At 40.2% G+C, this 25,916-nt stretch overlaps 1 protein-coding gene across 15 annotated transcripts in view; it reads right to left on the bottom strand.

Annotated features, from left to right (window-relative positions):
* LOC111078617 (neural-cadherin) overlaps nucleotides 1-25,916 on the bottom strand; it is a 146,263-nt gene that overhangs the window by 57,287 nt on the left and 63,060 nt on the right. For 7 of the 15 annotated variants that reach the window (XM_022373451.2, XM_022373438.2, XM_041593925.1 and 4 more), the window contains 10 exons: nucleotides 20,815-21,265; nucleotides 20,268-20,484; nucleotides 19,346-20,131; nucleotides 18,590-18,823; nucleotides 18,332-18,523; nucleotides 16,960-16,971; nucleotides 16,120-16,310; nucleotides 11,348-11,537; nucleotides 9,425-9,607; nucleotides 7,753-7,939 (listed from right to left, as the gene is read on the bottom strand). In XM_022373451.2, coding sequence (XP_022229143.2) covers nucleotides 7,753-7,939; nucleotides 9,425-9,607; nucleotides 11,348-11,537; nucleotides 16,120-16,310; nucleotides 16,960-16,971; nucleotides 18,332-18,523; nucleotides 18,590-18,823; nucleotides 19,346-20,131; nucleotides 20,268-20,484; nucleotides 20,815-21,265 — 2,643 coding nt within the window. Of the gene's footprint in view, nucleotides 1-7,752; nucleotides 7,940-9,424; nucleotides 9,608-11,347; nucleotides 11,538-14,550; nucleotides 14,742-16,119; nucleotides 16,311-16,959; nucleotides 16,972-18,331; nucleotides 18,524-18,589; nucleotides 18,824-19,345; nucleotides 20,132-20,267; nucleotides 20,485-20,814; nucleotides 21,266-25,916 lie in introns of all 15 variants that reach the window. The other 8 variants (XM_022373542.2, XM_022373510.2, XM_022373526.2 and 5 more) reach the window with 2 other exon arrangements.

Genomic DNA, 25,916 nt, shown 5'->3' with positions numbered 1-25,916 from the left:
GATAATGGCTGCGGGACTTCAATTTGCATGGCTTTAAGAGGGGCCACAGGTGCGATGCCTCATCAGAAAACGCTTAGGCAGCAACCTCAGCCCCCAATGAGGATGCACCTTGAGGCGTGGATGTCGTCGCAACTTCCCTTTGGCTTGAATGTTTCCTTTCCATCCAGGCCGGCTCCTTTGGTGTGGACTTGCATTGTGCCAAAAGTGCCAAATGGGCAGTTCTTTGCCTTCGCGGCCAAAGGTGTAATTTATTTGCACTTTTGATGGCAACAAGATGCAAGGGTGCGAAATCCACCCATTCATAAATCACCAAAGGATGCAGCAGATACTCGTACCTCTGTGTAGGCCCCCCAAGCCCGGCTCTCGTGCCCCTGCCAGCGACTAAGCAGTTTATTGAAAAGTGGACCCAAAGCGCTGCGCCATAAATATTCCACTCAAGTGGGTGGGGGGCCCAGACACACCCACAAAAGAAAAGACTCTTTTTTGTTCTCGATTTCTTTTCCAAGTTCAAAGGGTTGCCTGTGGGGAGGCGGTGGAGCTGTCAAGGACATACTGCAACTTAAAGGATTTCACTCATTTTCACTCCCATTGAGCACACGAATCAAATGAAAGCTCTTGGAAACGGAATTGCGGATGGGTGTCAAGGTCAGGGCGAATGAAAATTGCATTAATATGATCATCAAATAGCACTTAACACTCTTTCACCGTATTCACCGTCCATTCAACAGATTCGCATTTTTGATGGCACATAAGGATGCATTTCATTGCATTGCGCTTCGATGGCTGCTCAACATGTTCAGAAGCGCCCTCCAGAAGCGCCATGAACAGCAGTCAGCAGCCAGTGGGGAGGAGGTGCCAGCGAAGAGTCCTTTCCCATTCACACAGATACTACACACCCATATAGACATACAGTCGTCGTACAGTTGGGGCGAACAAGTTCAAAGACCTGCCCAAAAAGCCGGCACTGTTAAATCGTTGACAGGATGTGGGAGTGCTAACAGTTTAGAGTGCCGCACACGATATGATTTAACATGCGGTCCACAGAGAGAGAGAGAGAGAGCGCACTCGTGCATATTTTCTGAGAGGAAATGCTAAGTTACAGATCCTAAAGAACACTATTTCGAATGTTAACCATAGATGTTAGGCCAGTGCACCGTGGGACTGTAGGTTACAGGATTTCTCCTTTCGGCATAAGGATATGTATGTTATTTCCCCTCATTGGCTGTTAAACATTCCATAAAGGAATCGTTTAGAAGAATAAAAGAATGGCTGCCCTTACTTAATTGTGAAACGTTTCGGTAAAGGATTCCCTTTAGCAGGACTTGCAGGACTCCTTGCCTAGGAGCGTGTAACTAAAAAAATTTTGAATTGAAAATTTTGTCAGTTAATGGAATCCATTTAGTTCCCCATCTGCTATGTAATTCTCTGCTACATCAATAGAAATTCCCCAAGCAGAATGTTAGAAAAATGTGCAGAATTTAATCAGAAAGACTGTTAGCATGCTTTTAAAAGGAATCCACATGATACAATTGATTGACGTCCATGTTCTCCTTTCGGCTTTTGCTCTGTTAAGGCTTCGAAAAATGTTAGCTTCCACAGCGACATTGAGAGAGAGAGAAATCGTTCGGTTCTCAGAATCGCGAGTAATTAACGAAGCTTCGTTCTGCGTATCGCACCTCTGTGTGTGTGTGCGTTTTGTGGATTTTAACCTCATTTTGTTTTACTCAGAGTTCGCTTCTGGTGGCTGGTAAGTTTTTTTTTGTGTTGGTTCGGCAACTTTTTGTTATCTTTTGGTACTGTTCTGTGTTCAGTATTGCCTCTGTTCTGCCTCTGCTCTGTGATGGTGGCTGGTGGCTGGTGGCACAACGCTCTCGAGGAGGCGCAAAAGTTGTTGACAGGCATCTCAACGCAGCTCAGCTTGAAATAGTTTGCATGAAATTAAAATAATCTCCAAGATTTATTGCTCTAGAAAGCGCAATTGACTCGGCTCAGTGTCTATTTCTGGGACACCCCACTGTCGGGCGGTTTTAGTCTTTAAATATGCTTTCCCGAATTAAAGGCGATTTATGCAAATTAAAGATGCTCAAAGTACAAGTGTACGAGTGCGAACTGGGTTAGGGGAATGGCGGGAGAAAGCGTTTAAATATTTCAAGTTGTTTATCAGGCGGTAACCAGAAAACGCTCCAAATTGGCCCAAGTGCCTGCCATCCAGTGCTTTGTTTAATGGTCGAAAGTACATATTTGCGTTTACTTTACCCGACACGGACTCAGACTCCTCCCTTCTCGAGATTCTACTTTATTCTGTTGTCCGGGGGGGATTTTAGCTCGCCTCTAGCTTTGGGCATTTCTCAAGACGTTGTCGGAGCCTCTTCAGCGTTTCGTAAATGCAGCTGCCACTTGGCCCAACTTGTTGACTTGTTGCCACTCTCTGACCATTCGGAAGGATGGAAAAACGGAAATGAAGTTGGCAATGCGGAAATGCCATTTTTCATGATTTCTTCCACACACACACACACACACACAGAGAGAGAGAGAGAGAGACAATCTAACAGATACACTAGCGTGTGAGCGTTCACAAATGTTTTTCCTAGTCGTTTTTCTCTCAAACTCTTTTTTTCCTCCCCTGGCTGCTACAGTGCCTGGGGTTTGCTTTTGACAAATTGTTTGGCGTGGCTCTGGACCAATATTAACAGTGCATATCTATCCGACATTGTTCTCGGGTACGACCAGTCGTGCAACAGGGATAAGTGCAACAGTCTGGCAGTCTGGGAATTGTCAGGGGCTATTATCTAATTGGCTGACGAAATCGATTGAAAAAGGGATGAAAGGTTTGTAAGAGTTTCTTTGTAAGAATCGCTTAAAGAGATGCAGAAAAGGAGCATTTTTCATGTAGATTTACAAGCTTATTGTAGTTTTTTAGTTCGTTAAGGAAATAAAAAATAAGTGGGGAGAGGTGATTAATTAAATGGAGCAAGGGAAGGGTTAAATAATACTTGAAGAAAATAGAGTATTATTTTTGTTTTATCTTCAAGCTTTTGTTCTTTGTCTTTTATCTAATTAATGGAATTAATTCGAATTTTAGTTTTTATTATTGGGATAAAACTGATATATAGTTAGTTGAGGATATCGAAACAAACTAATAGAAGATCTAATTTATAAAGAAGAAAATTTCAGAGAAGAAAATCCAACCAATGTTTAAAAACATTTTTACAAATATCCCACAATTTCTTGTACTTCCTTTTAATTGAAAATAAATAACAATTGTTATATTAACAAATAATTAAGGCCCAATTAATTTCTTCTTTTTAAATTTTTCCAACAACCCTGTAAGCTGTAAGCAATATTATTGTTTCTAAATACAAAGATTCAACATACCAGAAAATTTCCTAAATCGATTTTTCTCAATTGATTGCTAACACAAAGTTTCCTTTTACATACCTGGAATGAGAGGGGATAAAAAATGGTTAGCTTTGGATAAAAATCAAATTGACATTAAATTTACATCGCAAAATAAGTTGAGTTAGTCATGAGTTATCTTTGAAGTTTCCCTAACGCAGAAATCAATTTATACCGGACAGAAAAACGCTCAAACATCGATCATAAATGATGGAGTGCTGCAATCAAGATTAATGGTCTTTGGCTGCAAAGGAAATTCCCCGACTTGGCGACCATTTATTGTTCGATGACTTCGATGACATCACTGCGTATGCGCAATATGCGAGAAACAGTTTAAAGTTGAAATGAAATGCGAAAACCCCAAGAATCCAACAAACTATTTACAAATAGTTAAGAGACGAGCAAAATTTTTGATGGTCTAAAAGGCAAGAAGGCCATAAATTGAATGGGTGGCAGGACGTGGCAGGACATGGCAGGACATGGCAGGACATGAAAACATTATCGAATATGATATGAGAGCGTTTAGATCCCATAGTTTGTCCTTATTTTTAGCCCCAACCTTCAATGGTTATGGTTCTCTGTATTGGAAGTGGATTTTTATGTGCCTGAACATTTTTTACGAGCACTTATTTCCGCCCCAGAAATTAGACAACTGCTGGAAAGCATTTATGCCCTGAAGGGTGTATGTAGCCCACAAAAAGAAACAGAGAGAGAGAGAGTGAGAGACTTCCTACCAATTTTGCCTGTGAATTTATGATGTGTGTAACAATTGGGCGGCTATTGTTAGGGTTTCTGCCCTTGGCCGTCCACTCGGGCATGTCATGCAAATTTTGCTTATTTTATTTAATGCGATTTTTACGAGTGTCAAGGAAGGGATTAATTTGCCCTTGGCAGTGGCTCAATTTCTAGCCAACGAAAATGCAGGAATAAATAATAATAATATTGGACAAAGAAGAGGAGAGATTTCCCCCCATCAGATAACTCTTTTTCCTTGTGTTCTGGGGCAATTCACTGATGCTTAAAATGTAACTTTCCGACATTTGTCATGTTTTGTTTGTCTGTTGCTTGTTGGTTGTTTTTGTTAGATGTACTCTATCGGTTGAAGAGGTATTTGCGACATGGACAAGATGTTTGTGACATGGAATATAATAGATGCTTAGAGTATATGCAAATGCGGGCTAGATATACAGATGTGGATCGAAAACCTTTGACTTTTGCTACTCTAAAAGCTCTTAAGCGGCGAGGGTATGCAAGTGTTCGGCTCCCTGTGCTACTGCCCCTCAATTCATGTTGCTGTTTTCGGTTGCCCGTTGGCGCAATTTATGCATGAAGGAGCCAAAAGGCTGCGGTACGCTACGTGCAGGCGCTGTCGTTTCTAAGCCTAAAAGTATGCATAACTAAAAAGAGCACGTTCCACAGATACGGAAAAACAACCGAAAGAAATACGGAGAAAGAAAAACAAGCCATTGATAGCTGTATCTGTGTATCTGTCTGTATCTGCATCTGTATTTGTGTATCAGAGTGTGCGTGTGGGGTCCTAGGATAACAGATATGTTCGTTTTTTTGGGCAACAAATGATTTTCCGTATGACTTTCACCCTTGGGTCTGTCTGTATGCCAAATGAAGCGGATAATGCAAGCAAAACGCAGCTGTGGCCACAGCCAACCGAAAACATTTAAAGAGGTCACAAGGTCGAGAATACTCAAAGAACCAAAATAAAATGAGTTGGCTCCTAATGCAAAACGGAATCCAGGGAAACAACACAATGGGTGTGGGCATTCCGCACCGAGCGAAAGCGAAATTGCAAACAAATGCAGTCAAAGCGCTGCGAAAACATTCAGGTAAAACGGGAATAACCAAGAAAAGGAAAAAAATAACTATACAAAACTTAACAAACAAACAGCATAAACCTCGGGAAAAAAGCAAGCAACAAAATGCCAATGCGAAGCGCTAAAAGTGACAGGACAAATATTGAAGTGAAACGGAACAAAGCCCAGGACTCTGGGACTCGGGACTCGGGGCCCACCACCAAAACGAAGAGATAGAAAATACATTAAATAAAACTCTACAAAAAGAAAAATAATACTTGTGGAAATCTCCAAGAAATTGCGTTTGTCTGTTATTTGACTCGATTGTATGAAATTTACTCGAAGAAGATGTGGTTGTCATAACATTGAAGGTTTCCATAATATTTATGGGTTCACAGACAGAGAGATATGAAATGAGTTTTTGAAGTTAGAGTTATGGCAAAGGAGTATCTTTGGACGTGCATGAAATACAAACAAAATATTGGTTTCTTTTTGTATTTAGCTCCAAGAATGATTGCCATCAAGGCCATTAAAAGGGGGAAATGAATTTATATAAATTATGAATGAAGTCTGGTAAAGGAACAGAACATGAGTTGAAATTCTATTAGAGGCAGGATTTCTTATAGAAATTACCTAAATTTCATATGTAGATACACCACCAAAAACCCTCTGAAAAATCCACAGATCAAATGTACAATTTTCAACATTTTTTGGTTGCCAAACAAATGTTTCATTCCACCCACAAAATATACAAAATATATACCCAAATGTTAGGTCCCTTTGCCGTGTAAAAACAAACAGTGAACCATCAATTAAAAACAACAAATGAAAACCGGAAAAGTTTTGGCATTGCATCAGCAAAAGCGGAAACGAAACCGAAAACAGAAACGGAAACAAAATGGAGCAGAGTAGAAACAAATCATCGCATAGCCATGGCCGGGGATACATTTAACAATAGTTTATTGCCTGCTCTCTTAACAAGATCCTACTCTGTTTGGTGTTGGCCAAAATTGCCAAACCGCAAGCTGTTGCCGAGGCCCACTGCCCGTTTTGAGAAGAGCCCAGAAACCATGCCACAACTTTTCGCCCCCTCTTACCACACTCTTTCCCCTAGCTTGAATATCAATATTTGTAAGCAACTGTTTGTAATTTACATCTATGTATCTATGCTTTTGCCTCTACACACATTTTTCCATCCTATTTCCCTAACAATTTTCCCCTTACAAACACAAACATGGAAAACTTTTTAATTTTCGTTTTTCATGGCCAAAAGCCTCGTCTTGCCACGCGCTCATGTTGATTGCACATCATTTTCAATTGTGGCATGCTACTGCACAGAAAATATACATACAAACATACATACTCGAATATATATGTATATATATACTTTTTTCCAGTGTTTCCATTTACCACGAGCTTATGTACGGCTTAGCGATGTATTAAACAATTGAAAAGCATTTTAACAGCCCCCATAGAGAGCGGAAAAAATACACACACACAGAAAATAAAATCAACGCTCCAGCACTCGGAAGAGAATGAGAAGTGGCCTGGACCAAAAAAATTGATTGCCATTTCAGGGGCAATTTTTAATGAACAGCAAACAACAGAATGACGCCAAGGCTTTACGAATTCACATTGAATTGTTGTTACAAAACGGACAATATATGGCACAACTAACAATCAAAATTTGTGCGCTGACATTTCTGACATTGCTTTTAATTGTTTCTCTATTTTTAGTTTTTGTATGTGAGACTTAGAGAAATTCCCTTAAAGTTTCAAGGCTTTAAAGTGGATCATTTAACTTTAAATGATTTTAGTGTTGCAATCTGTGCGCTCATTCGGCCAACAATCCGCACCTATGTCAAATATTTTTCCAACCAGCTTAACCATTCAGAGGCAGAGCCGTCATTCCGCAGTCGGGGACTGATGTGAAATGTTTTTGATGTCCTGGCGGTGCTCCGCCACACACCAAATGTGTGGCAAATGCCTGGCCAACATGCCGCATAAATAAAATGCCCCAAATGCACTTGACTAAACACACTCACCCACAGACATACAACCTGATGTAGAGCCAAATAAAACCCCAAACACACACCCATCCGCTCTTGGTCTGGTCAATATTTGGAGAACGAATTCGTTTTTGGGTCCGGGGAATTTCGGTATACAATTTATTTGCTGCCATGTGTAGTGAAATTCGGTGGCACTCGAGAACTTAACGAAATTTTTTGCTGAAGTATTTTATGCATTTTATGCAATCTTAACGCTCTCAAAAGTTCCACAGATAATATTTGCATGAATGAAATTTTTTCAAAAATACTGACAATATTTCTGTTATTTTAATACACGGTATAGGGGTATAGGGATATGTTCTGAGTTAATTGAACAGGAAAAATAAAACTATGAATTATATTTATTCTGTCCGAGATCTATTTTCGGTTGTTCTTTGGATCAAAAATCTGCTACAATAAAAATCTAAGCAGTGGGTCCTGCCAGTCCTGCCACTGGGGTTGGATAAAACTCCTCAACTATAATATTATTTTGCACTCACCTGAATTGGGTCCATTGCTATTGGGTCGTGCCGAGGGGGCACCGTCGCGGGCTTCCACCTCCAGGGCATAGGCACCCTTCTTCTCCCTGTCGAACACAGTTTTGGTGAAGATTTCGCCGCTCTGCAGATTGATTTCGAAAAACTCTTTGCCCTCGTTCCGCGGCGAGTCGACAATGTAGTAGTAGACCTGGAAGTAGAAATTCGGTTTATTTTTGGCTGCTTTTTCAGCTTAATTAAAACATGGGTTCCGCATGGGTTTCCTTGGCTTCCCATGGTCCAGGGCCACACATAACATCAAAAGGAGACAAATTCAATATTAAGTTCGAGATGGAGGCGAAAATTTAATTACCGCCTTGCAGACATTAAAGCGGAACGATAATGATAATCAAATCCAGAGTCCCGTTCAGGGCCAATGAGGAGGTGGCTCCATGAATACGGGGGGGTTTGTGGTCGGGGACTATAAATGAAAACGCTAATTAGTGCGGACATTTCACGCGTACATGCAAATTACTTGGCTTGGGGATACAAACTGTGGTTGGCCGTAAAAAGAATGGCCAACGTCGCGTCGTCGACCACTCGCCAAAGTGCCATATTATTATAATCGCGAGTGTGGCTTGAGGGGTCTGTCTGAAAGGCCCTCCATCTAACCCACCATTCCCCTCCATCGTCGGACGGACAAAAGACAACCCCTCGGGCAACTCCAGGAGAAGGGCTTCATTCTGCATTTTGCATTAGTTTTTCCCTCTCGCTGACTGGGCTTTCCATCTAAGGGCTTCGCACACACTTGGAAGGCGTGCAAAAATGCTAACTCTTTGACATTTATTAGCCAGCTGCCAGCTGATGGCCAAATGGACGGACGTAGGACGAAGGACACGGCGTACAGCCATAAAAAAAAAACAATTACAAAAGCGTGAAAGGGTTACAAAATGAAGAAGGATATAAATTGGGCGGCCAGGCAACCTCATTTGGGTGCATGAACCGAGTGAAACATGGAACAAGATGATGATAGTAATTTAAAAAGGGTTGAATTTTCATTCAACTCACAGAGATGGAAAGTGGTTAGAGTTTATTGGAATTAAAGGATAATATTTAGATTAGCTTATAGACGAAATATTTGCTAAGGATTATGATAAATTCCCAGGAAACAAAAGTTCAAAAGTTCATCATATCGAAGTACAATTTTATTGAAATAGTAGATGCTGCTAATGATGTTTGTTCTCATAACTATTTACTTTGCATGTTCTCTTCATCAGATATGTAACACAATGATAGCATCATCGAAATCTATGAACCCCACATTTCATGGCTATAAAGTAATCTCCAATATAAGCACCACAATGTCGTTCACATTTAATACAGATATCTGCCCCTTTAAATTTGGTCTCCTTCTTTTTCTCCATTACCATTCTCTTATTACCTCTCAATCTTCTCACCTGTCAATCGCTTTTTCTCTCTTTTCTCTGTTGGCTCTCGTTGGCAACTTCATCGTACGCCAGCCATTAATTTGCTATAGCAATCGTCTGGCATTTCCGCCGTATTCCAACTACACCCTTCACCCCACTCGAGACCCATTCGAACCCCATTCGATGTCGTTCCGTTGGAGTACATTGGTACTACAACCCTCCCGCTCCCGCTGGCGCTCGCGCCCACCCCCCACCAGTACACCACTCACCTGATTATTGGGGAATGTGCCATCCTTGTCGATCGCATTCACTTGTGTCACTTTGGTGCCAATCGGTTCGCCCTCCAGCACCGTTTCCTGTTCGCGTTCGGTGAATAGCGGTATTTCATCATTAACATCCTCGAGCATTATGTAAACGGTCGCTTCCGATGCCAATTGTTGGGCTCCGTTATTCTGGAAAAAGTATAAATGGGGTAAAGTGAGTGTGGGGTTATTATCAGGGGTATATTTGATTTTTCATAACATTTTTTTTCTCTTTCTTTCGTTTGCTTTTAGTTTGTTTTTTAATTAAGCAGTGAAATGTGTTTAACGAGTCATTTTTTTCGCCTCGATAAAATATTTGTATATTAATTTGCAATAAAAGTTAAACGAAGTTGATTAAAAAATATTTGAAATACTTTTGCCATGAGTGGAAATCTCCACAAATATGTATCTTTAACACGTGCAAAGTGGGTATTTTTAAGGGTTTTAATCAAAAGTGTGGTGTAATGTGGAACAAGCATATTTGCGTGGAATTCCTTTGGCATGTGATTGATTAAACATCATCAATCAATAGAGCAACATCTGATTGGCAACTTGTCATTTATTAGTTGCTTTATTACACAGCATCTAAATTGTGGCAGATTGTCATAGGCTATTGGCCTTGTTAATATTACTGATTCTATTTGCACAACATTTGGCATTCATATTCCGGCATTACGTTATTAATCAATGCATATGAAACCAATGTAGAAACACACATGTTTACACTCGCATTGACAGCCATCAGGGCTTGGACGAAGGGACGACGACAGACGTGTCGCCCCGAAATGAATTATTTATTTTCTGTTTATTCCACATTTTCCTGTGTAAACACATGGCCGTAATTAGACTCGTTTTTGGCCATGACGATGATGATGGGTTTCTGGGGGTGTGTGCCGCAGAACTTTGATTAATTGGCAGAATCAGTGTGCAAACTGTTTTAGATTGCATTTAAAAGGAAAAAGAGGAAAATTCTAGCCTGAAAACAACCTTGAATCAGGCGTTCAAATCTACAGAATTGAGACAATCACTTATAAAATACGAATAAAATTCCTTTTTAAATTACCATTTACAAATTTCGAATAAATTATTTATCTTTACAAATAGCTCTCTAAATTTTAACGGCAACCGCAAGGACGTCAAAAAGCACTACATATATTTGACATATTTATTTAACCACAAAACAAAGAGAAAAAAAACTAACATTAAAAATTAATTTAAAAGTTTTGTCAAACTAATACGAGAATATTTAAGTATTTCATGGGTGAAACCGCAAATAATTTTGAAATTTTGTTTCTCTTTACAAAAGCGGCGCTGCGGCCCCACTGGGGTCCATTAGCTTTTATGCAGTCATTTGCACCGAATTAAAGTGAAACCCAGTGATATTTAATTACCTGAACATTGAAGCGGGAAATGGGTGGAAGTATCTTTTTGTGCAATTGAATTTTTATGGCATTTCATTAGATGCACTGTGTGTGATGCACTGCGGTTTATCTGGAATTCTCATTAATATTTCAGCATTCTGCGTTTGTTTTGTCTGGCATTCTCTGCTGAATGGTCCAACTAATGAGGCTTCACGGCCCCTAAAACTTGACTTTGATTGGGTATGCAATTGATTACCATTCAGCCTCGACGCTGTTAGTCATTCAACCAGACCGTCCGTCAGTCAGTCTATCAGTTAGTTCTTAATGAATTTGGATCCAGGAAAAGCCTCACTCTCTGCCATTTACATTGCAAGCTCGCGCAAGTAATTAAAACTTTTCAAATCAAATAATTACAAAATGTATTCGAAAGTCTTTCTCAAATACAAAAGTCAAATACATGTCTGCGTCTAATTGAGCCCACGGAAAACTTTTGTTTTAGGATTTCGACAACTTTAAATTGAATTCTCACCTCAACACGTATGGTTAGATTGTATTCCTTGATGCTTTCGTAGTCCAGCGGATGGTTCACCTTTATGTCAGCCCAAGTATCTCCATTATCCGGTCTTTGTTGCAAGTAGAACGTATGAAATTTGTTCGTTTGAGCCGTAGACCCAGGCATCAGTCGATAGAAAACTGTGGGATTGCCTTCAATACCCGAACTGCAGACGTCCAGGCCAAAGAAGATATGATTCCGATATTAGTTAAGTTACAGTAATGATATTTTATAAGAAAAAGGTTAAGTTTCTACATGAAATTATGGTTAGGCTACGAAATGAAATGGTTAAATGTATATTTCATTTATCAAAAATCAATTACTTCAATATGAAAAAAGTTAATCAAGAGAAAGTTCCTTATAAGCTTCAGGGAAAACTCTCCTCTGGCCGGACTTTCTCTTGCTTTAAAGTACATTCACACACTCACACGGAAAAAAATATACTCTCGTTAAGAATACGACATGCAACATGACAAAATTCAAAGAAAATTACGCATAAAAAGAATTCTTGCTCTAAAAATGATGTGCATTCAAAAAGAATTTGTTGTTGCACGAAAAATTCCTTAAAGCGTCTTTTGTGCAAAAGAAAAATACATTTAATTTTTCCGCAAAGCAGGGGGAAACCGAAAAAGAAAAAACGGATGGGAAAACAACATAAAAATGGCTTCAAAAAATGTAATTGCCATTTTAGGGTGCTGGAAAATGGGGTTCGGGTTCGGTTTCAGTATATGATAATGAAAAACAAATTAGGCAAAAATCAGGGGAACAATATATATAAAATGATATGTATATATATTATTTGCGCTTGGACAACACTTGCAGCTGACAGAAAGATGGCAGCGGCAGTACAAAAAAAAGAGCCTTAAGAGCCGGGTCTTAAGAATAAATGAAATCTGTCAGACTGCGCAAAAATGTTGCCAAGGACAAAAAATGGCACATAAAATGAGGAAAAAAATTCATGGTGGAGTGGGTGGGAATGGGTGGAATGGCGGGTGGGGGAAATTTTTGTGGATTGCATGAAATTTTCTTGGAGGTTTCTTTTCGTTTTTTTTTTCTTTGTTGTTGTTCTGTGATTTGGATGTAAGGTGTAAGTAGATTTTATTAAATTTCTTTGATTGTGTGTGTGTTGGTAAAACCAAAAGAAAGTGTATGGAAAATATTGTTTATACTTATTTCTGTACACTGAGCACAAATGTTGCTTCTTTTGTTGCAGTTTTGCTTCTAGAATGTTTCAACTATTTTCTATAATTTAAATTAGAAAAAAAACAAAATATTAAGCTGCTCTAGCTATGGATATACATATTTATTTGTGCCCTCGACCTTGCCACGTGCCGTACACAAGGCGCCTCAAGAGCAAATACAATTACGATGATATATACGCCCCACACTTGGGGGCGTCTCAACACTTAAACCCTCTCCTAATGGCATCTTGGGCCCCTCTCTAATGTAAATATATATATATATATTGTTAACAAATTTCTTGTTATTTTCTTTGTGCTGGGACATGACCAGATAATTGCAAAGAGAGAGAGAAACGTAAACCGAAAGGAAAGGTGGACGAAAAATGTTTTTTATATCAACAACAAAAATTACAATAAAACCGAGAGAATACTTAACGCCAGGAACTGAAAGAACAAAAAAAACACAAAAACAGAAAAAGCAGAAACCCAAGCACGTTTAATAGATTGTAATTTCCTTAATATTGCGCTGGGGAACTGAAAAGAAGTGTACTTAGGGGCACTAAACTAAACTCTATATAGACTCAGGTTCAGGCTAAGGATCAGGCTATGTGCAGGTGCGTATGTGCATCATTTCTAAATTTTTTATATATTTTTTTTTGTGGTTTGTATCTTTTTAGCCTTTGGTTTTAAGTGCATTTGCTTTTAGTGCGACAGAAGGGAAAGTGCATGGTGGACAAAAAAAAAAGAGAGAAGGATAATATAAAAACTGACTTGGACTGTCGCATAATTAAAATGCCAGTGCCATGTGGCTGGTTTGCCACGAAGATAAAACGCTCACCGCACAGAGAGAGATCCCAGAGAGAGGGGATTTATCCCTGGAGTGGGGCGGAGACGGACCGCACAAAGATCCCCGAGTTGCGATGGTGTTCTCCACCGCCCAGAAGTCATTTAAGTGCTCTTCCTCGAGCTCTTTTTTTTTTTTTTAATTGCAATTATAAAAAACAAAACTTTGTTTAAAATAAACTTTCTCCCACCCCCATCAGCAACCCCGTTTTTTATGCCATCCCGCCTTGGGAATAGTTGGGATTTATATTTTATTTTAGCCACTGGCTGACACTAAGTGGCAGGTAATTGAAACTGACCCACCTCATCATGCGGCAAAGGTCGGACATGTGCGTCCAGAAAAAAAGGACCCAAAAGTAGAAGCAGGGAAAGTTATGAAGTTATGGAAGTTTAGCGAAGCATGAAATACCCTTGAAGAGTTATGAAAATTAACATTTTGACAGAGATTTTCATTAAAATTAAGCTTCGGGTAATAAAAACATTCAACTTTGTTTTTAAATCATTAAGTTTAGTGAATATTTTATGGTAGAAGCTACTATTCGATGGCCTTGCTGTCTAAATAATTACTTTATATTTCAATGTACTAATCAATCAGCTATGAGTTATCATTTCCATGGTATTTATCCACTCTGAGTAGAATCTTATTATATACTAAGCAAAATAAAATACTAAACCAAAAATATGTTGTGCAGTTTATATAAATGTGTGGCTTGTGCATTTTCAGCTTATAGTTGTGTTTATTTCACTGGTGCAGTTTTGGAGTGCTTTATAAATGATGGATGGATACTATGGGACAGATGATGATATGGGGGAAAAGGGAGCACTAAAAGGTATGGTATAAATAAAGTGTTCGAAGAGAGTGCCTGTGGAAATGGAAGACTTCCATAGACCCACTCTTCACAGGAATTAATCTCTGAGGAGCAGCTAAGAACAAACATTCAGAACACACAAAGTAACACAATGGCAAGACATATATGACACCAATAACCGATAAAGTATGAACACGAAAGAATAAGACACCTATGAAAATACTAAACGAAAAATTATACATATTTCTTATTAAATAACTAAGCAAAATGTATTTCTTTTTTTTTAATTGATTTTTGTTGATTTTTGAGAGATGTGTTAAACTTTTGTCACGAAAATTGAACAGACCTGGCTTTGATCGAGACGACTTTGCCGCCAACGGGCATATTTTCCTTGACATATATGGGCCCATAGACAGTATGATCCCAGACGGGCGGATTGTTGGCCCGATCGACCACATCGATTTGTACCTCGACAGTACGCGATAATGGCGGATAGCCCTTGTCTTGGGCCATGGCCTCTAACTTGTATGTCTCGCGCTGTATTTTATATACATTTCACGGTGATATGTATATCAAAAATCGGTTTTTGTATCAAGTATTTGTTTTTTTCAAAATCAAGCAAGGCGTTGCAAAAATGACGAGACACGTCGATATTTGTTGGTAAATACGGTATTTTTTTTTGTCAGGAAAAAGGCAAAAAACAAAATTACATAATATAGTTGCAACATTTTTTCAAAGAAGTTCTAAAAAAGTTGAATTAAATAGATTTTATTTTCATGGTTAAAAAACAAAAAATGAAAATTTTAAACCAACACCTCTTTAAAAATAAGTAAAAACGTATTTAAAAACAAATAAAATATTTTGAATATATTAAAACTTTAAAGTAGACTTTTTTTTAGGCCTTTTGGCACAAATTTTCTTTTCTTTTGAATGCAGTGCAAATTGTTTTATATTGTCTCGACCCTAGCCTTCAAATTGGAAACGGTTTTATGTAGCTTTAAAAGAATATTTGTGGGAAATAGTCTCAACTAAATGGTTTTAAATTTAAAAAACGAATATTGGGGTTTGTGCATTTTACAAGTACAATTTTCATAGCATACTTTATACAGTTTGCTTCGATTATAATTCTTTTCGTTTTCGACTATTGCTTTTTAACATTTTTGAACACGTTGTGTATGAGTACGAGTATTTACCTTGTAAGTCCTAGAGCTTAAAACTAAACTGCAACCTTGTTTGGAGTATATGTACGTTACACATACAATATATCATATAGTTTTGTTAATTTATCGTATCCATCAAATGAAAACCAACACCAAAAATTTCATAACGATCCTCACAATGTTCCAGGCATATAAATAGATCATGTCTTGGGGGAAATTGAGTCACAGAATGGGGGATAAATCAGAGACAGAGAAGCAGGAGCAGATCCAAAAGGGGGTGGGGGTTAATGTGTAGGAAGTTCCCTGGGGAACCACCGCATCAAAATGCAAAAAGGATTGCTCGTTTCAAAATCAAATCCAGCAACAAAAGTTTTCCAGATTTTGAATTTTAATTGCATGTCAAATTAAATTTTATAAAGTTCGAACTTTGTTGATGGACCACAAAAAAATGGTGTGAAACTTGGGAGAGCTTTTACGACCAGCAAAAAGTACGTTGTATATCGTAAAGCTTTCACTCTGCAGAAGGAATAACAGCAACATCGACCGGATGTTAAAAATACACCGTTAGGAAAGCTTAAATGCTAGGTTAGCCAAATGTTTTAATGCTGTTAACTAGACTATGTTAGGAGACTTTTCGTTACAGACAGCTGTTAGACTCTCATGTTAGTGTTAATTGTGTGTAGATTTTGTAATGAAGGGAGAAAGAGAGTATGTATGTATGTATGTAAGTGTGTGTGTGTTTTGGCTATACAAACCTTGCCTTAACCGATGTTACAACCGTACCCACAGTGACATTCTCGCGTATGTGAATCGGCCCATAAACGCTCTTATCCCAAATGGGGGGCTTATTATTGCGATCGACGACATCTAACTCAACATCAACATCGGCATAGGAGGGCGGTTGGCCCTTATCTTGGGCGCGGACGCGCAAGCGATAGCGATCGCGCTGTTGATTGATCGATTGAGTGTGAGTTTTGATTGAAGCGTAGTGTTAGCCAGAAATGTTAGCGTTAACAGCGGAGCGGTGGACTTGACGTTAACATTGCCATGTTAATGGTAGTCAATGCCCGAACCCAAATGTTAGCAAAATGTTAGGTTTTGGTTTGTGGCATGGGAATACGTTTTGGTTACGTGACGATTACGTTACGTTTTTGATGGCATCGTTGTTGTCGTTAAAATGTTTATTTCAAATGTATTTTTAATAATATATGAAACACAAACCAAATGAAATAAGGATCAAATATTCATAAAAATAATGTTTTTTCAGGGTAGCGGTATAAATATAGTCAAAACTTTGTGAGGTTAGGAGTGGTTTTAGTAGGGGAATAGCAACGTTATAAGGATTCTGAATGGGGTTGTTCCTTTCATATAAATTGTTTTGCTTTTGACGAGACTATTTCTTGCTCTATTTTATCGGATGTGCCCTACAATGAAGTGATATATTCAGTTTCCATAACTTATTACATTATGAAGTACAGTCTGTTCCTGGAGTTAGTTTCGTTTTTTTTTTTTGAGGTTAGCTTACAGATTTCTGTGTGATTTTTTTTTGTGGGTGGGGGTTAGCACAGTAAAGCAGAATAATCGCATTTACTTACTGGATAACAACCCTAAATCGTTGAATATACATTTCGTAGGGTATGTATGTACCATAATTTTTGAATATGTAAATATATGAAATGGGAAATTAAAAACGAAAATATTAAAATGCCTCTCAATATCATCGTCTATCGTCCTCTCGAAACAACACAAATCATAAAGTAAAAGGTGCAGTTAAAACATAAATTATTTAAATAACATATTCTAGTTTCTCCGCGTAGCTGGCTTTCCATAACAAAAAATTCGATTATTATGGCCACATTTTCCATGGGCATGCAAACAGAAATGTTCTTCAAAAATATATATATGTATGTATTTTAAACATTTGTTTGATCAAAAAATATAAAGAAAATTGTATGAAAAATATTTGTTAGGCTTGCAGCTGGAGACGTTCAAAAAGTTTCATAGTCTCGACAAAAAAGTTTTCGTTTGGATTTTTGGTTTCTTCGGGGGTTAGGTCGGGAGTTTTTCTTTGTTTTTTTTTTTTGGGTAAAAATCAAAAAGTGGCAATACAAAATAAGACTGCTTGGAAAAAGGAAAATTAAATATTTTCGTTTTAGAGTTTTCTCTTTTTTTTGTTTAGAGCCATCAAAAAATTGTTACAACGATGCTCAAAAATATTCGTGATCGTATCTGGGGGGTAGATGGATATTTCCTTGGAATGTTTTCATTATTAACATCATTTGCTTAATACTAAAAACCTGACACCAAAAAAGTATTCAAGCAGCTGTACAGTCTGTTATAAGCATTTCATTCCCAACCTCTCTGATCTTGTGTGTTAGTTTGATTTGTTTCAAAAAATGTTAAAAATCAATTCGCTTTCTTGGCATTCTGCTCTTGGGTTTAGATTGCTTTTCGTTTTGGGCCAATTTTACGCACTATAAACTAAACAAAACAATCGTTTGGAAACAAATAAACAAATATATACGACATGTAACGTAGATATCGATGTGGCAAAAAAAACTTGCACTGCTTCCACATCAAATATACTGCTGGCGGCGGCGGCGGTCTTGTAAATCATTGAACGTAACAAAAACTGAAGAAAGGTGCAGTTTGAAAACCGAAGAACTAAATCATAAGATATACTCGTAGTTATACAGATAGATATATATGGATAATTACAAGCCGCTCAGACTCTCTAAATCTTTTCGTTCGATGCTAAGCATCTGGTCATTGATTTGTTAGTAAGAAACAGAAGAACGATTTGTTCGCTTCATGGTAAATCAAAATTGTATAATGGAAATCATAGAACTTGGTTAGTTTTTTTTTCGGGGGGAAGTTGGGGTTGGTAAAATCATAAAGAGGGGGAAGGGGGGGCGTACACTACATGAGCCAAAGTTTGAGTCAGTGAATGGAAAAGCAAACACTTACGTCAAGTGGCTTCTTGAGCACAATCCAACCGGACTCGGCCTGGATGTCAAAGTATTCCAAATCATTCGGGTTGAAGGGCGCACTCAGGCTGTAGACAATGGCGCCATTGTTGTCGGCATCCTCATCGGAGGCAGAGACACGCAAAATATTTGTTCCAATGCTGGCATCCTGCTTGACATTCTCCACATATTTCTGTTTGGATAAATAAATTCATTAGATTTGTGGACTCCCACCCATTGCTGTCAGAGATTTCCTTACCTGTCGATCGAATAGCGGCGGATTATCGTTGACATCCGTAATTTCTACGGTGAAAGAGCAGACACCTTCCAGGCTCGGATCTCCCTGATCTGTGGCCTTCACCGTAACCGACACAAATTTGCCATCGTCACCCTCTCGATCGAATACCTTGTTGGTGGACACCTCTCCGGTCTCCTCATCCACCGTAAACTTGGTGCCCTTCTGATTCGGTTGCTGCACTATCGAGTATTTCACCTGTGGACATGGAAGGAACATGCAAAATTGTTTAATGATTGACACAAATTGCGATTAGAGCTGCCTATTTTAGAGGCGTTTGACCTCGACACACGACATGCCATGGTGCTACTCTCGAGTGCATTGAACTTGTCCAAAACACGAAACACGAAAATTATGGCTCAAATCTCGTCATGAAATCTCTCCCTTGCAAAGTACACACATTCGAGGATAATTCGTTTAGGGCTGGCCTCAAAACACACAAATAGCCTATAATTAATGTGCTTCCAGATGAAGCGGGAAAAGTAATCAAGGAAAAGGATAATCGAACATGGTAGAGACCTTGATTGACATGATATATCCTCTGTGCTATTATGCAACAACAAAAAAAGTATTTAATATAGATATATCAATGAGTAAATGGGACAACCATTTGATTCAATGATAAACAAATTTTATTTTTACGCCTTTTCCCTTTCAATGAATTTATCTGTTAGTTAGTTCTTTAGTTTTATTCCCCTGTATATTTAATCCCATTCTCACCTGTCCATTGACGCCCTTATCCTCATCGGTGGCCACAACTTTGATAACAGGACTGCCATTGGGGGCACCCTCCTCCACCTTGGGATAGTATGTGCTGCAGTCCTTGAACACCGGCTTATTGTCGTTGACATCCGTGATGAAGACAACAACAACGGCAGTGGATGTGTGTATCGTTTGATCGCCATTCACGCAGCAGGAGCCATCGTCCAGGGCAGTCACATTCAGCTCGTACTTGTCCCGATCGAGGGTGATGGCTTTGCTGTGCAATCGAATGACGCCCGTGATTTCCTCGATGACAAACTGCCCGGAAGAAGTGCCACCGCCAACGAAGCCAAAGCGCACATTATCGCCATCTTTGTCGGAGGCGACGACAGTGGTCACGAGGGTATTGGGACCGGCATTCTCATCCACATTGGGTGTGTACACCTGCTGCGAGAACTTAGGCTCCTCGTCGTTCTTGTTCTTGGTGTAGACGCGAACGGTGGCCACGCCACTCTTTGGCGGCTCGCCCTTGTCCTTGGCCGTCACAATGAATTCGTAGTAGGCATTGTTGTTGTCCGCATCCAGCTGTTTGTTGTTCACAATGATGCCATTCGAGTCCACAGCGAAGTGATCATCGGATACGAGATATTCGATTTCGGCATTCGATCCGGAGTCAGAGTCCATGGCCTTGACACGGAGTATGCTTGTGCCCAGGGGTATGTCCTCGTCCACGTTGTGGGCCTGGTAGTCGGGCAGCTCAAATTTGGGCGCATTGTCGTTGACATCAGTCACTCGGATGGTGAGCTGTAAAAAAGATTTCAAGAGTTTCAGCTTCCATTTCATTTGAGAAAATGTTTGAGCAGAGACAGAGACACTTTCTCTTTGCCTCTCTACTAAAACATTTCCTTTTAAATTACTTTTTTTGCGTTTAAAAACTCACATCAACTGAGGTGGAGAAACCGCCTGAATCCTCGGTGGCTGTCACAATCAATGAGTACACGTGCGGCTGTCGGAGATCCTCAAAGTCCAGTTCCTTGGCCAGCTTGACAATGCCCGATGTGGGTCCGATGTTGAAGGTGCCAGCACCCTGGCCCTGCGCCTTCAATGTATACCGTATCTCGCGGTCTGCAAAGGACTTGGCCTTAATCGAAATAATGCTGCAAAAGAGACAGAGAGAGAGAGAGAGAGGAAAATGGCAGAGTTAGGAGCTGTAGGGAAAATGTAAAATTTGCTTGCATATTTTATGGGTCGTCTCTGATGCTCGACTGCCTTTTGACAGTTGGTTTTCCCCAGTGGGAATTTCAATGAGAGCCAAGGATAAACACACATGTCCAGAGCCCAGAGTCCAGAGTCCAGATTCAGAGACTAGTTTGCTATGCATAACTTTTATTGGCATCCAACGAATTTGCATACATTTCCTCCCTGCGGTGCTGTGTGTGTTTTCCCTCTCTCATTGGTTTGCCCCGGTTTTTTTTTATTTTACTTACTCGGAGTCCTTTTTCTGATTCTCTGGAATCTCGGCCTCATAGCTGGGCATGTAGAACTGTGGCGCCCGCTTGCCGCCAACAATGGACAGTCGCTCCTCGGGCGTGCTCTGGAACCGACGATCGTCCACCTTGCCATTCTGATCCTCCGCCTTCACATACAGCACATACTCCATGTCCAGCTGGAAGAGATCTGTGCCGCGGGTGCGCACCACGCCCGAACGTTCATCCACCTCGAAGCGTCCGCCAGTGCGATCGCGCACAATGAAGTAATGGATATTGTGATCCGTATCCGGATCGCGGGCCTGCAGCGTGAACACCGGCGTATTTGGTGGCGCATTCAGCTGCACCACCGCCTGCATGGGCAGTGGCCGATTGATGAAGTACGGCGGCTCGTCGTTCACATCCTTCACCAGGATTATCACACGCTGGTTGTCCGTATACTTGATGCCCGCTGCAAGAAAAGTGAATCAAAAAGCCATATAAGAAATTTGTTTTCTTTTCACAGTTTTTGTTTTTCGTTTTTGGTTGCAAGCTTTTTCGGTTTTCCCTTTGTTATTACAACTAATGGATAGGTACATATGTAGATTGGGAATTGGGGCTGTGTCTGGGGTTAGGGGTTGGACCATCCACATCCATTCCCTATGTAATTTAAGTCTCTCGGATTTCACTTAAGCCATTCAAATGCAATCAGCTGGAAAAGCAGTTGCAAGGCAAATGACAAAAAAAAATGCGTTCCACCAAAATGTTTTCGCTTCTGATTGGTAAGAAAAATTAAGCTAGAGATTTGGCAATAAATACAATTCTTTTTGCGTTTTTGGGTAGAAAGTTTCTCTGCAATTTGATACACAAATTTATCGAAAATAATTTCATTAAAATCGCCTACAAGCAGGCAATAAAATCGAAACTTTAATGGTTTTTCATTCGCTTTTCTGTTCAACCTTTAGTTAACTTTCCCTGGCGGTGCCGCCACAATTATTTCACATTTTTAAGAGCTACAGAGAATGCCATGGAAAATGTTACCAACTTATAATTTCCACTAAACATGCAAACCAATAACAACACCAACAACAACAATAACAACAGAAAAAAGAGCGGTTAAGCTTGAAAAAAATCAATAATACAACCGCCGACTGTTTTGGGGGAAAGCAAAAGAGAAAGGTAAAGCAATAATGCAAGGGTCGGATGGGGTCTCGTTTTTTTTGTTCGCCCTTTTTTTTTTTTTGCTACCTTTGCAAAAATGTCTGCACCGGAAAATTCCAATCATTTTGTAGTCCTACTGGTTAGGGCAAACAACCGAGGGGGAGGCCCCACCCGCAGCCCACACAGACTGCCGCTTATTAGAAGAGTGGACTGGATGTACGTGTCTGGGGGTTGGGGGAAAGTGGACGCTGAATGAGGGGCCAAAGCTGAAGTAGCAGGCAAATAAGACAGACGATTTACCTGCCCACCTTTTCCTCCCTTAACAGACGACAAACACAAAGAAATTCGAGCGCGATATAAAAAAAAAGGGCCAGAGAGTAGAAACGAGAGAGAAATGAAGCAACCCGACCATGGTGGGGGCTGAGGACCTACTGCATGTGTAATTTCTCAAGTGCAACCAAAGTGAATTGTAAACAGAGTTCCTGCCACCGCCGCCCCCCCACCCCCAATGGGTAAGCAATATGGCGCGCCCCGACAAGGGACTTTACCAATAAAACAAACTTTGCCACAGATGCGAAAGGGCGGTGCCGCGAGGCCAGCCGGGGGCTAGGGATGGGGATGGTAGGTGTAGCTGGTTGGCCATAACTGGGGATGCGACGCCAACGACGCTAGGCATTGTGCGCTAGTGCCAAGCCAAAGCAGGTAAAAAAAGGAATAAAAATATATAACTTGAAATTTAAATAATATGAAAAGAGTTTTATTGTTATGGGTGTATGGTGGGTGTGTTAGTGTGTTTTGTGTGTGAGGGGTACTAATGTGCATGGAGAGAAAAGCTGGAGCAGCAGCAGCAGCAGGAGCAGCAGCCAACATGGCGGATATCCGTGGCGACAATGCACACGACGAAAAGCCATTGGAGGGGTGTGGGGTAATGAGAATGTGGTTCTGGAATATGGCTGGAAATGGCTTTTGTAGTCAGAGCCAGAGAAATAAATGTATATGTGTGTGTGTGTGTGTGTGTGTGTGTGGCATAGAGAGAATAAAAGGCACAGAGCGACGCCAACGATTTTCATTATGTGGTTCTACATTCTACTCGTACAACAAGCATGAATAAATCTGCAATTTCTGATTAAGTTTTCTCAGACGAAGCGAGAAGGATTTAAAAGGAAGAATTGTAAACTGGAGTTGAATACGATTTAATTAATAACTGAGAAAAAAAAATGGTTGAGGATTTTATAATATTTGAAAAGAAAGTTCTATTAAAATCTAATAAATTCGTAACCATTTTAGAATTTTTCGTAAACCAATCAAAGGGTTTATAATCCACAAATCAATTATGAAATCGATTGGAGCACATTTGTCTAAAAATCCAACCACAAAACTAAAGAAAATGCTAAAGAAAGTGTCTGCGTAATTAATTGTTCATTAGAGAATTCATTCCTCAAAGAAAGTTTTATTATTTCTGCTCTTTTGTTACCATAACGAACTATCCCATCTGCCCCCTTGACTTTATCTCACATTCATTTCAATTTAATGAGAGTTCTTACAACGATTTCGCTCCCGCATTAGACGACCCTTTCTGTGTTCCATCAACCCCCAAGTTCGTTCAGCACTTCCGCTGTAGATCTCTTCCTCTATATACGTATATGTGTTGCCTATTTCTTATCAGAATCGCCATATACGTTCGTACATAGGCACATTAAGTGACTGTTACACGCGAAGGAGAGAGACGAGACCCTTAAGGAGTCAAAACCGTGCAGCTACTATAATACTCGTAATCACTGCCAAGGGATGCCGGTGCACCCTTAGAGACGCAGCCATTTTCATCATAAGCCAGACAAGAGGATGCCCTGCTGGAGGCTGGCATCCACCCAGAGGTTAGCACTAAATGCAACACCCAAAAAGGAACCCGGGAAGACGACGCTTTGTCCCGGCTTTGCATTGCACTTCAGCAACGCTGTGCGACAACAATGGGGAAAACCCAGAGAGAGAGAGAGAGTGAGAGAGTGTGCGAAAGAAATGCGAAACGCAAGAGTATCACGAGGTTAAAGTTGCACAAAAACTGCTGCGGCTGCGACTGCAGCCGTCTCTTTCGTCGCTTTCAACAAAAGCCCAAAGCAAAAGTGCGAGACTGTCGTCGTGGATAGAACACACACAAAGCTGCTTATTGTTTCAATGGATTAAGTAGGAGAAGGCAGCAAGCAGTCAAAAAGAGAGATGCTGCAGTGAGCAAAAGTACGAGAAAGGGAGAGTCGAGTCGAGTCGAGTCGAATACAAAGAAAAAGAGAGTTGCCAGAATGAGAAGGCAGAAGGCTCATCACAGCTCAGACGTTTTAGGGGATGATGTTGTGGACTCAGCTTCAAATGGGGTAAATTGGGGGAGAGGCCTTCTCCATTCTCCTCCATTCCAGGCAATCGTCTGTGGTGCCATCTTCAAGTGGGTGCCAGCTTGAAGTTTTCGTTTCAAGTTCTTTCCACCCACGTTCCCTGCTTGCCGCTTGCCTCGTGCAAAAACTTTTCCGGCTCCCTTTTTGCCAGCAGCAGGCAGCAAGTCTTTGACGGAAGCAAACGAATCTCGGTGGAAAAGTGATGCGCGCATAAAAATTGAATTTGTTAAGAAAATTGACAACTGAAACTTGTGCTACGTGGCAACATTAATGTCATTTCCTTGCAACATACACAATTTGTTTTACGTTTGACAAAAAATTTACTTTGACGACCTTTTCTCATACGAAAGAATGTCATTTGTTAGCGAATTTTCCATGCACAGTAGGATAGTGTAAAACTTATGGCGGAGAATGTAAAAGAGTCTTCGTTTGAGTGGCACTTAAAGGGAGAGAGAGCAGAGAGAGAGAGCAGAGATCCATGTGTTGGAAGCATATTCAATCATTTGATGATTTCCGGGAATACTTAAAGGGTACATGCAGTGATATATTCCCTGTATGTGGGTATACTAAGAGGAAACAAGTAATTCCAATAAGTGATTAGTTCCATGTGCTTACACCCATGAGAAATCAACGAGCATTTAAATGCAGTTCAGTAGAAAACCAACTCTGGCATCAATGAGTGGCAGCAACACTGCCTTCCAAGCCAAAGACTCTTGGGACTCTTCCTGCTACCCCTAATAAACCACTCAGGAAATCAGCTTTTGTTTCCGCAACAAATTATGAGCACAACGTACAATATTTTTTGGTTATCAGCCATTTGTAAAATGTTTTTCCCCTCTTTGCACCACAATTTAACGGCAACTTGGCTTGATTAAAATGCAGTCAAGTCGAAACTTTATTCCTGGCATATCCCAGGTACGCGTTCGCTCCAAATGAATTTCTTCATTTTCCTCAGCGGTTACAATGTGGGTGTGGGGTGGGGTTGCTTCTTGGCAGAAGGTGTGAGGTGAAGCAGTGCATCACGGGGGTTATGCCACGGATAAATACGTGCAAGAAATACGAGTACAATGTCGAAGAAGTTTCTCGAAGTCCTTCACAATGCCTGGGCTGGCCACCCTTCGAAATATTTTTATGGCTGTTGTAATATTTTTTCTTATGCGGGTGAGCTCTCTCTTGCTTTTACGACGCCATGGATTTAATGAAGCTGTTAACAATGGATTCCGGCCAAAAGCAAGAAAGTAGGAAAAGCCATTGCCAAAGTATATTGAACATACTCGAAAGGTACACGAGTACGCGTATTGATTGAAGCTCAGCAGTGCCCCCAGTAGGAGCAGCAGAAGGACCTCCAGGACAGCATTGAGGCTAATTCGGATTGAAGTTTTTGCGCGATGGCTTGATTGCACTGAATCGAAGTGGAGCGGAGTGGAGCGGAAAATGGCGAAGAAAATGAAACAGAAACAAACATAATCGAATGAGGGAGATACTCTTGGGAGCGTGGTACACATTGAAACAAACTTTAAAATGAGGAAATGAGTCAGAGGAAAACTTTAGAAAATAAGTAGTGAGAGCAGTGAGCAA

This window comes from Drosophila obscura, unplaced genomic scaffold (genome assembly GCF_018151105.1).
Source record: "Drosophila obscura isolate BZ-5 IFL unplaced genomic scaffold, ASM1815110v1 contig_200, whole genome shotgun sequence".
NCBI classification, from domain to species: Eukaryota; Metazoa; Arthropoda; class Insecta; order Diptera; family Drosophilidae; genus Drosophila; species Drosophila obscura.
The sequence above is the reverse complement of the archived record's forward strand: the minus strand, read 5'-3'. Positions and strand labels throughout refer to the sequence as shown.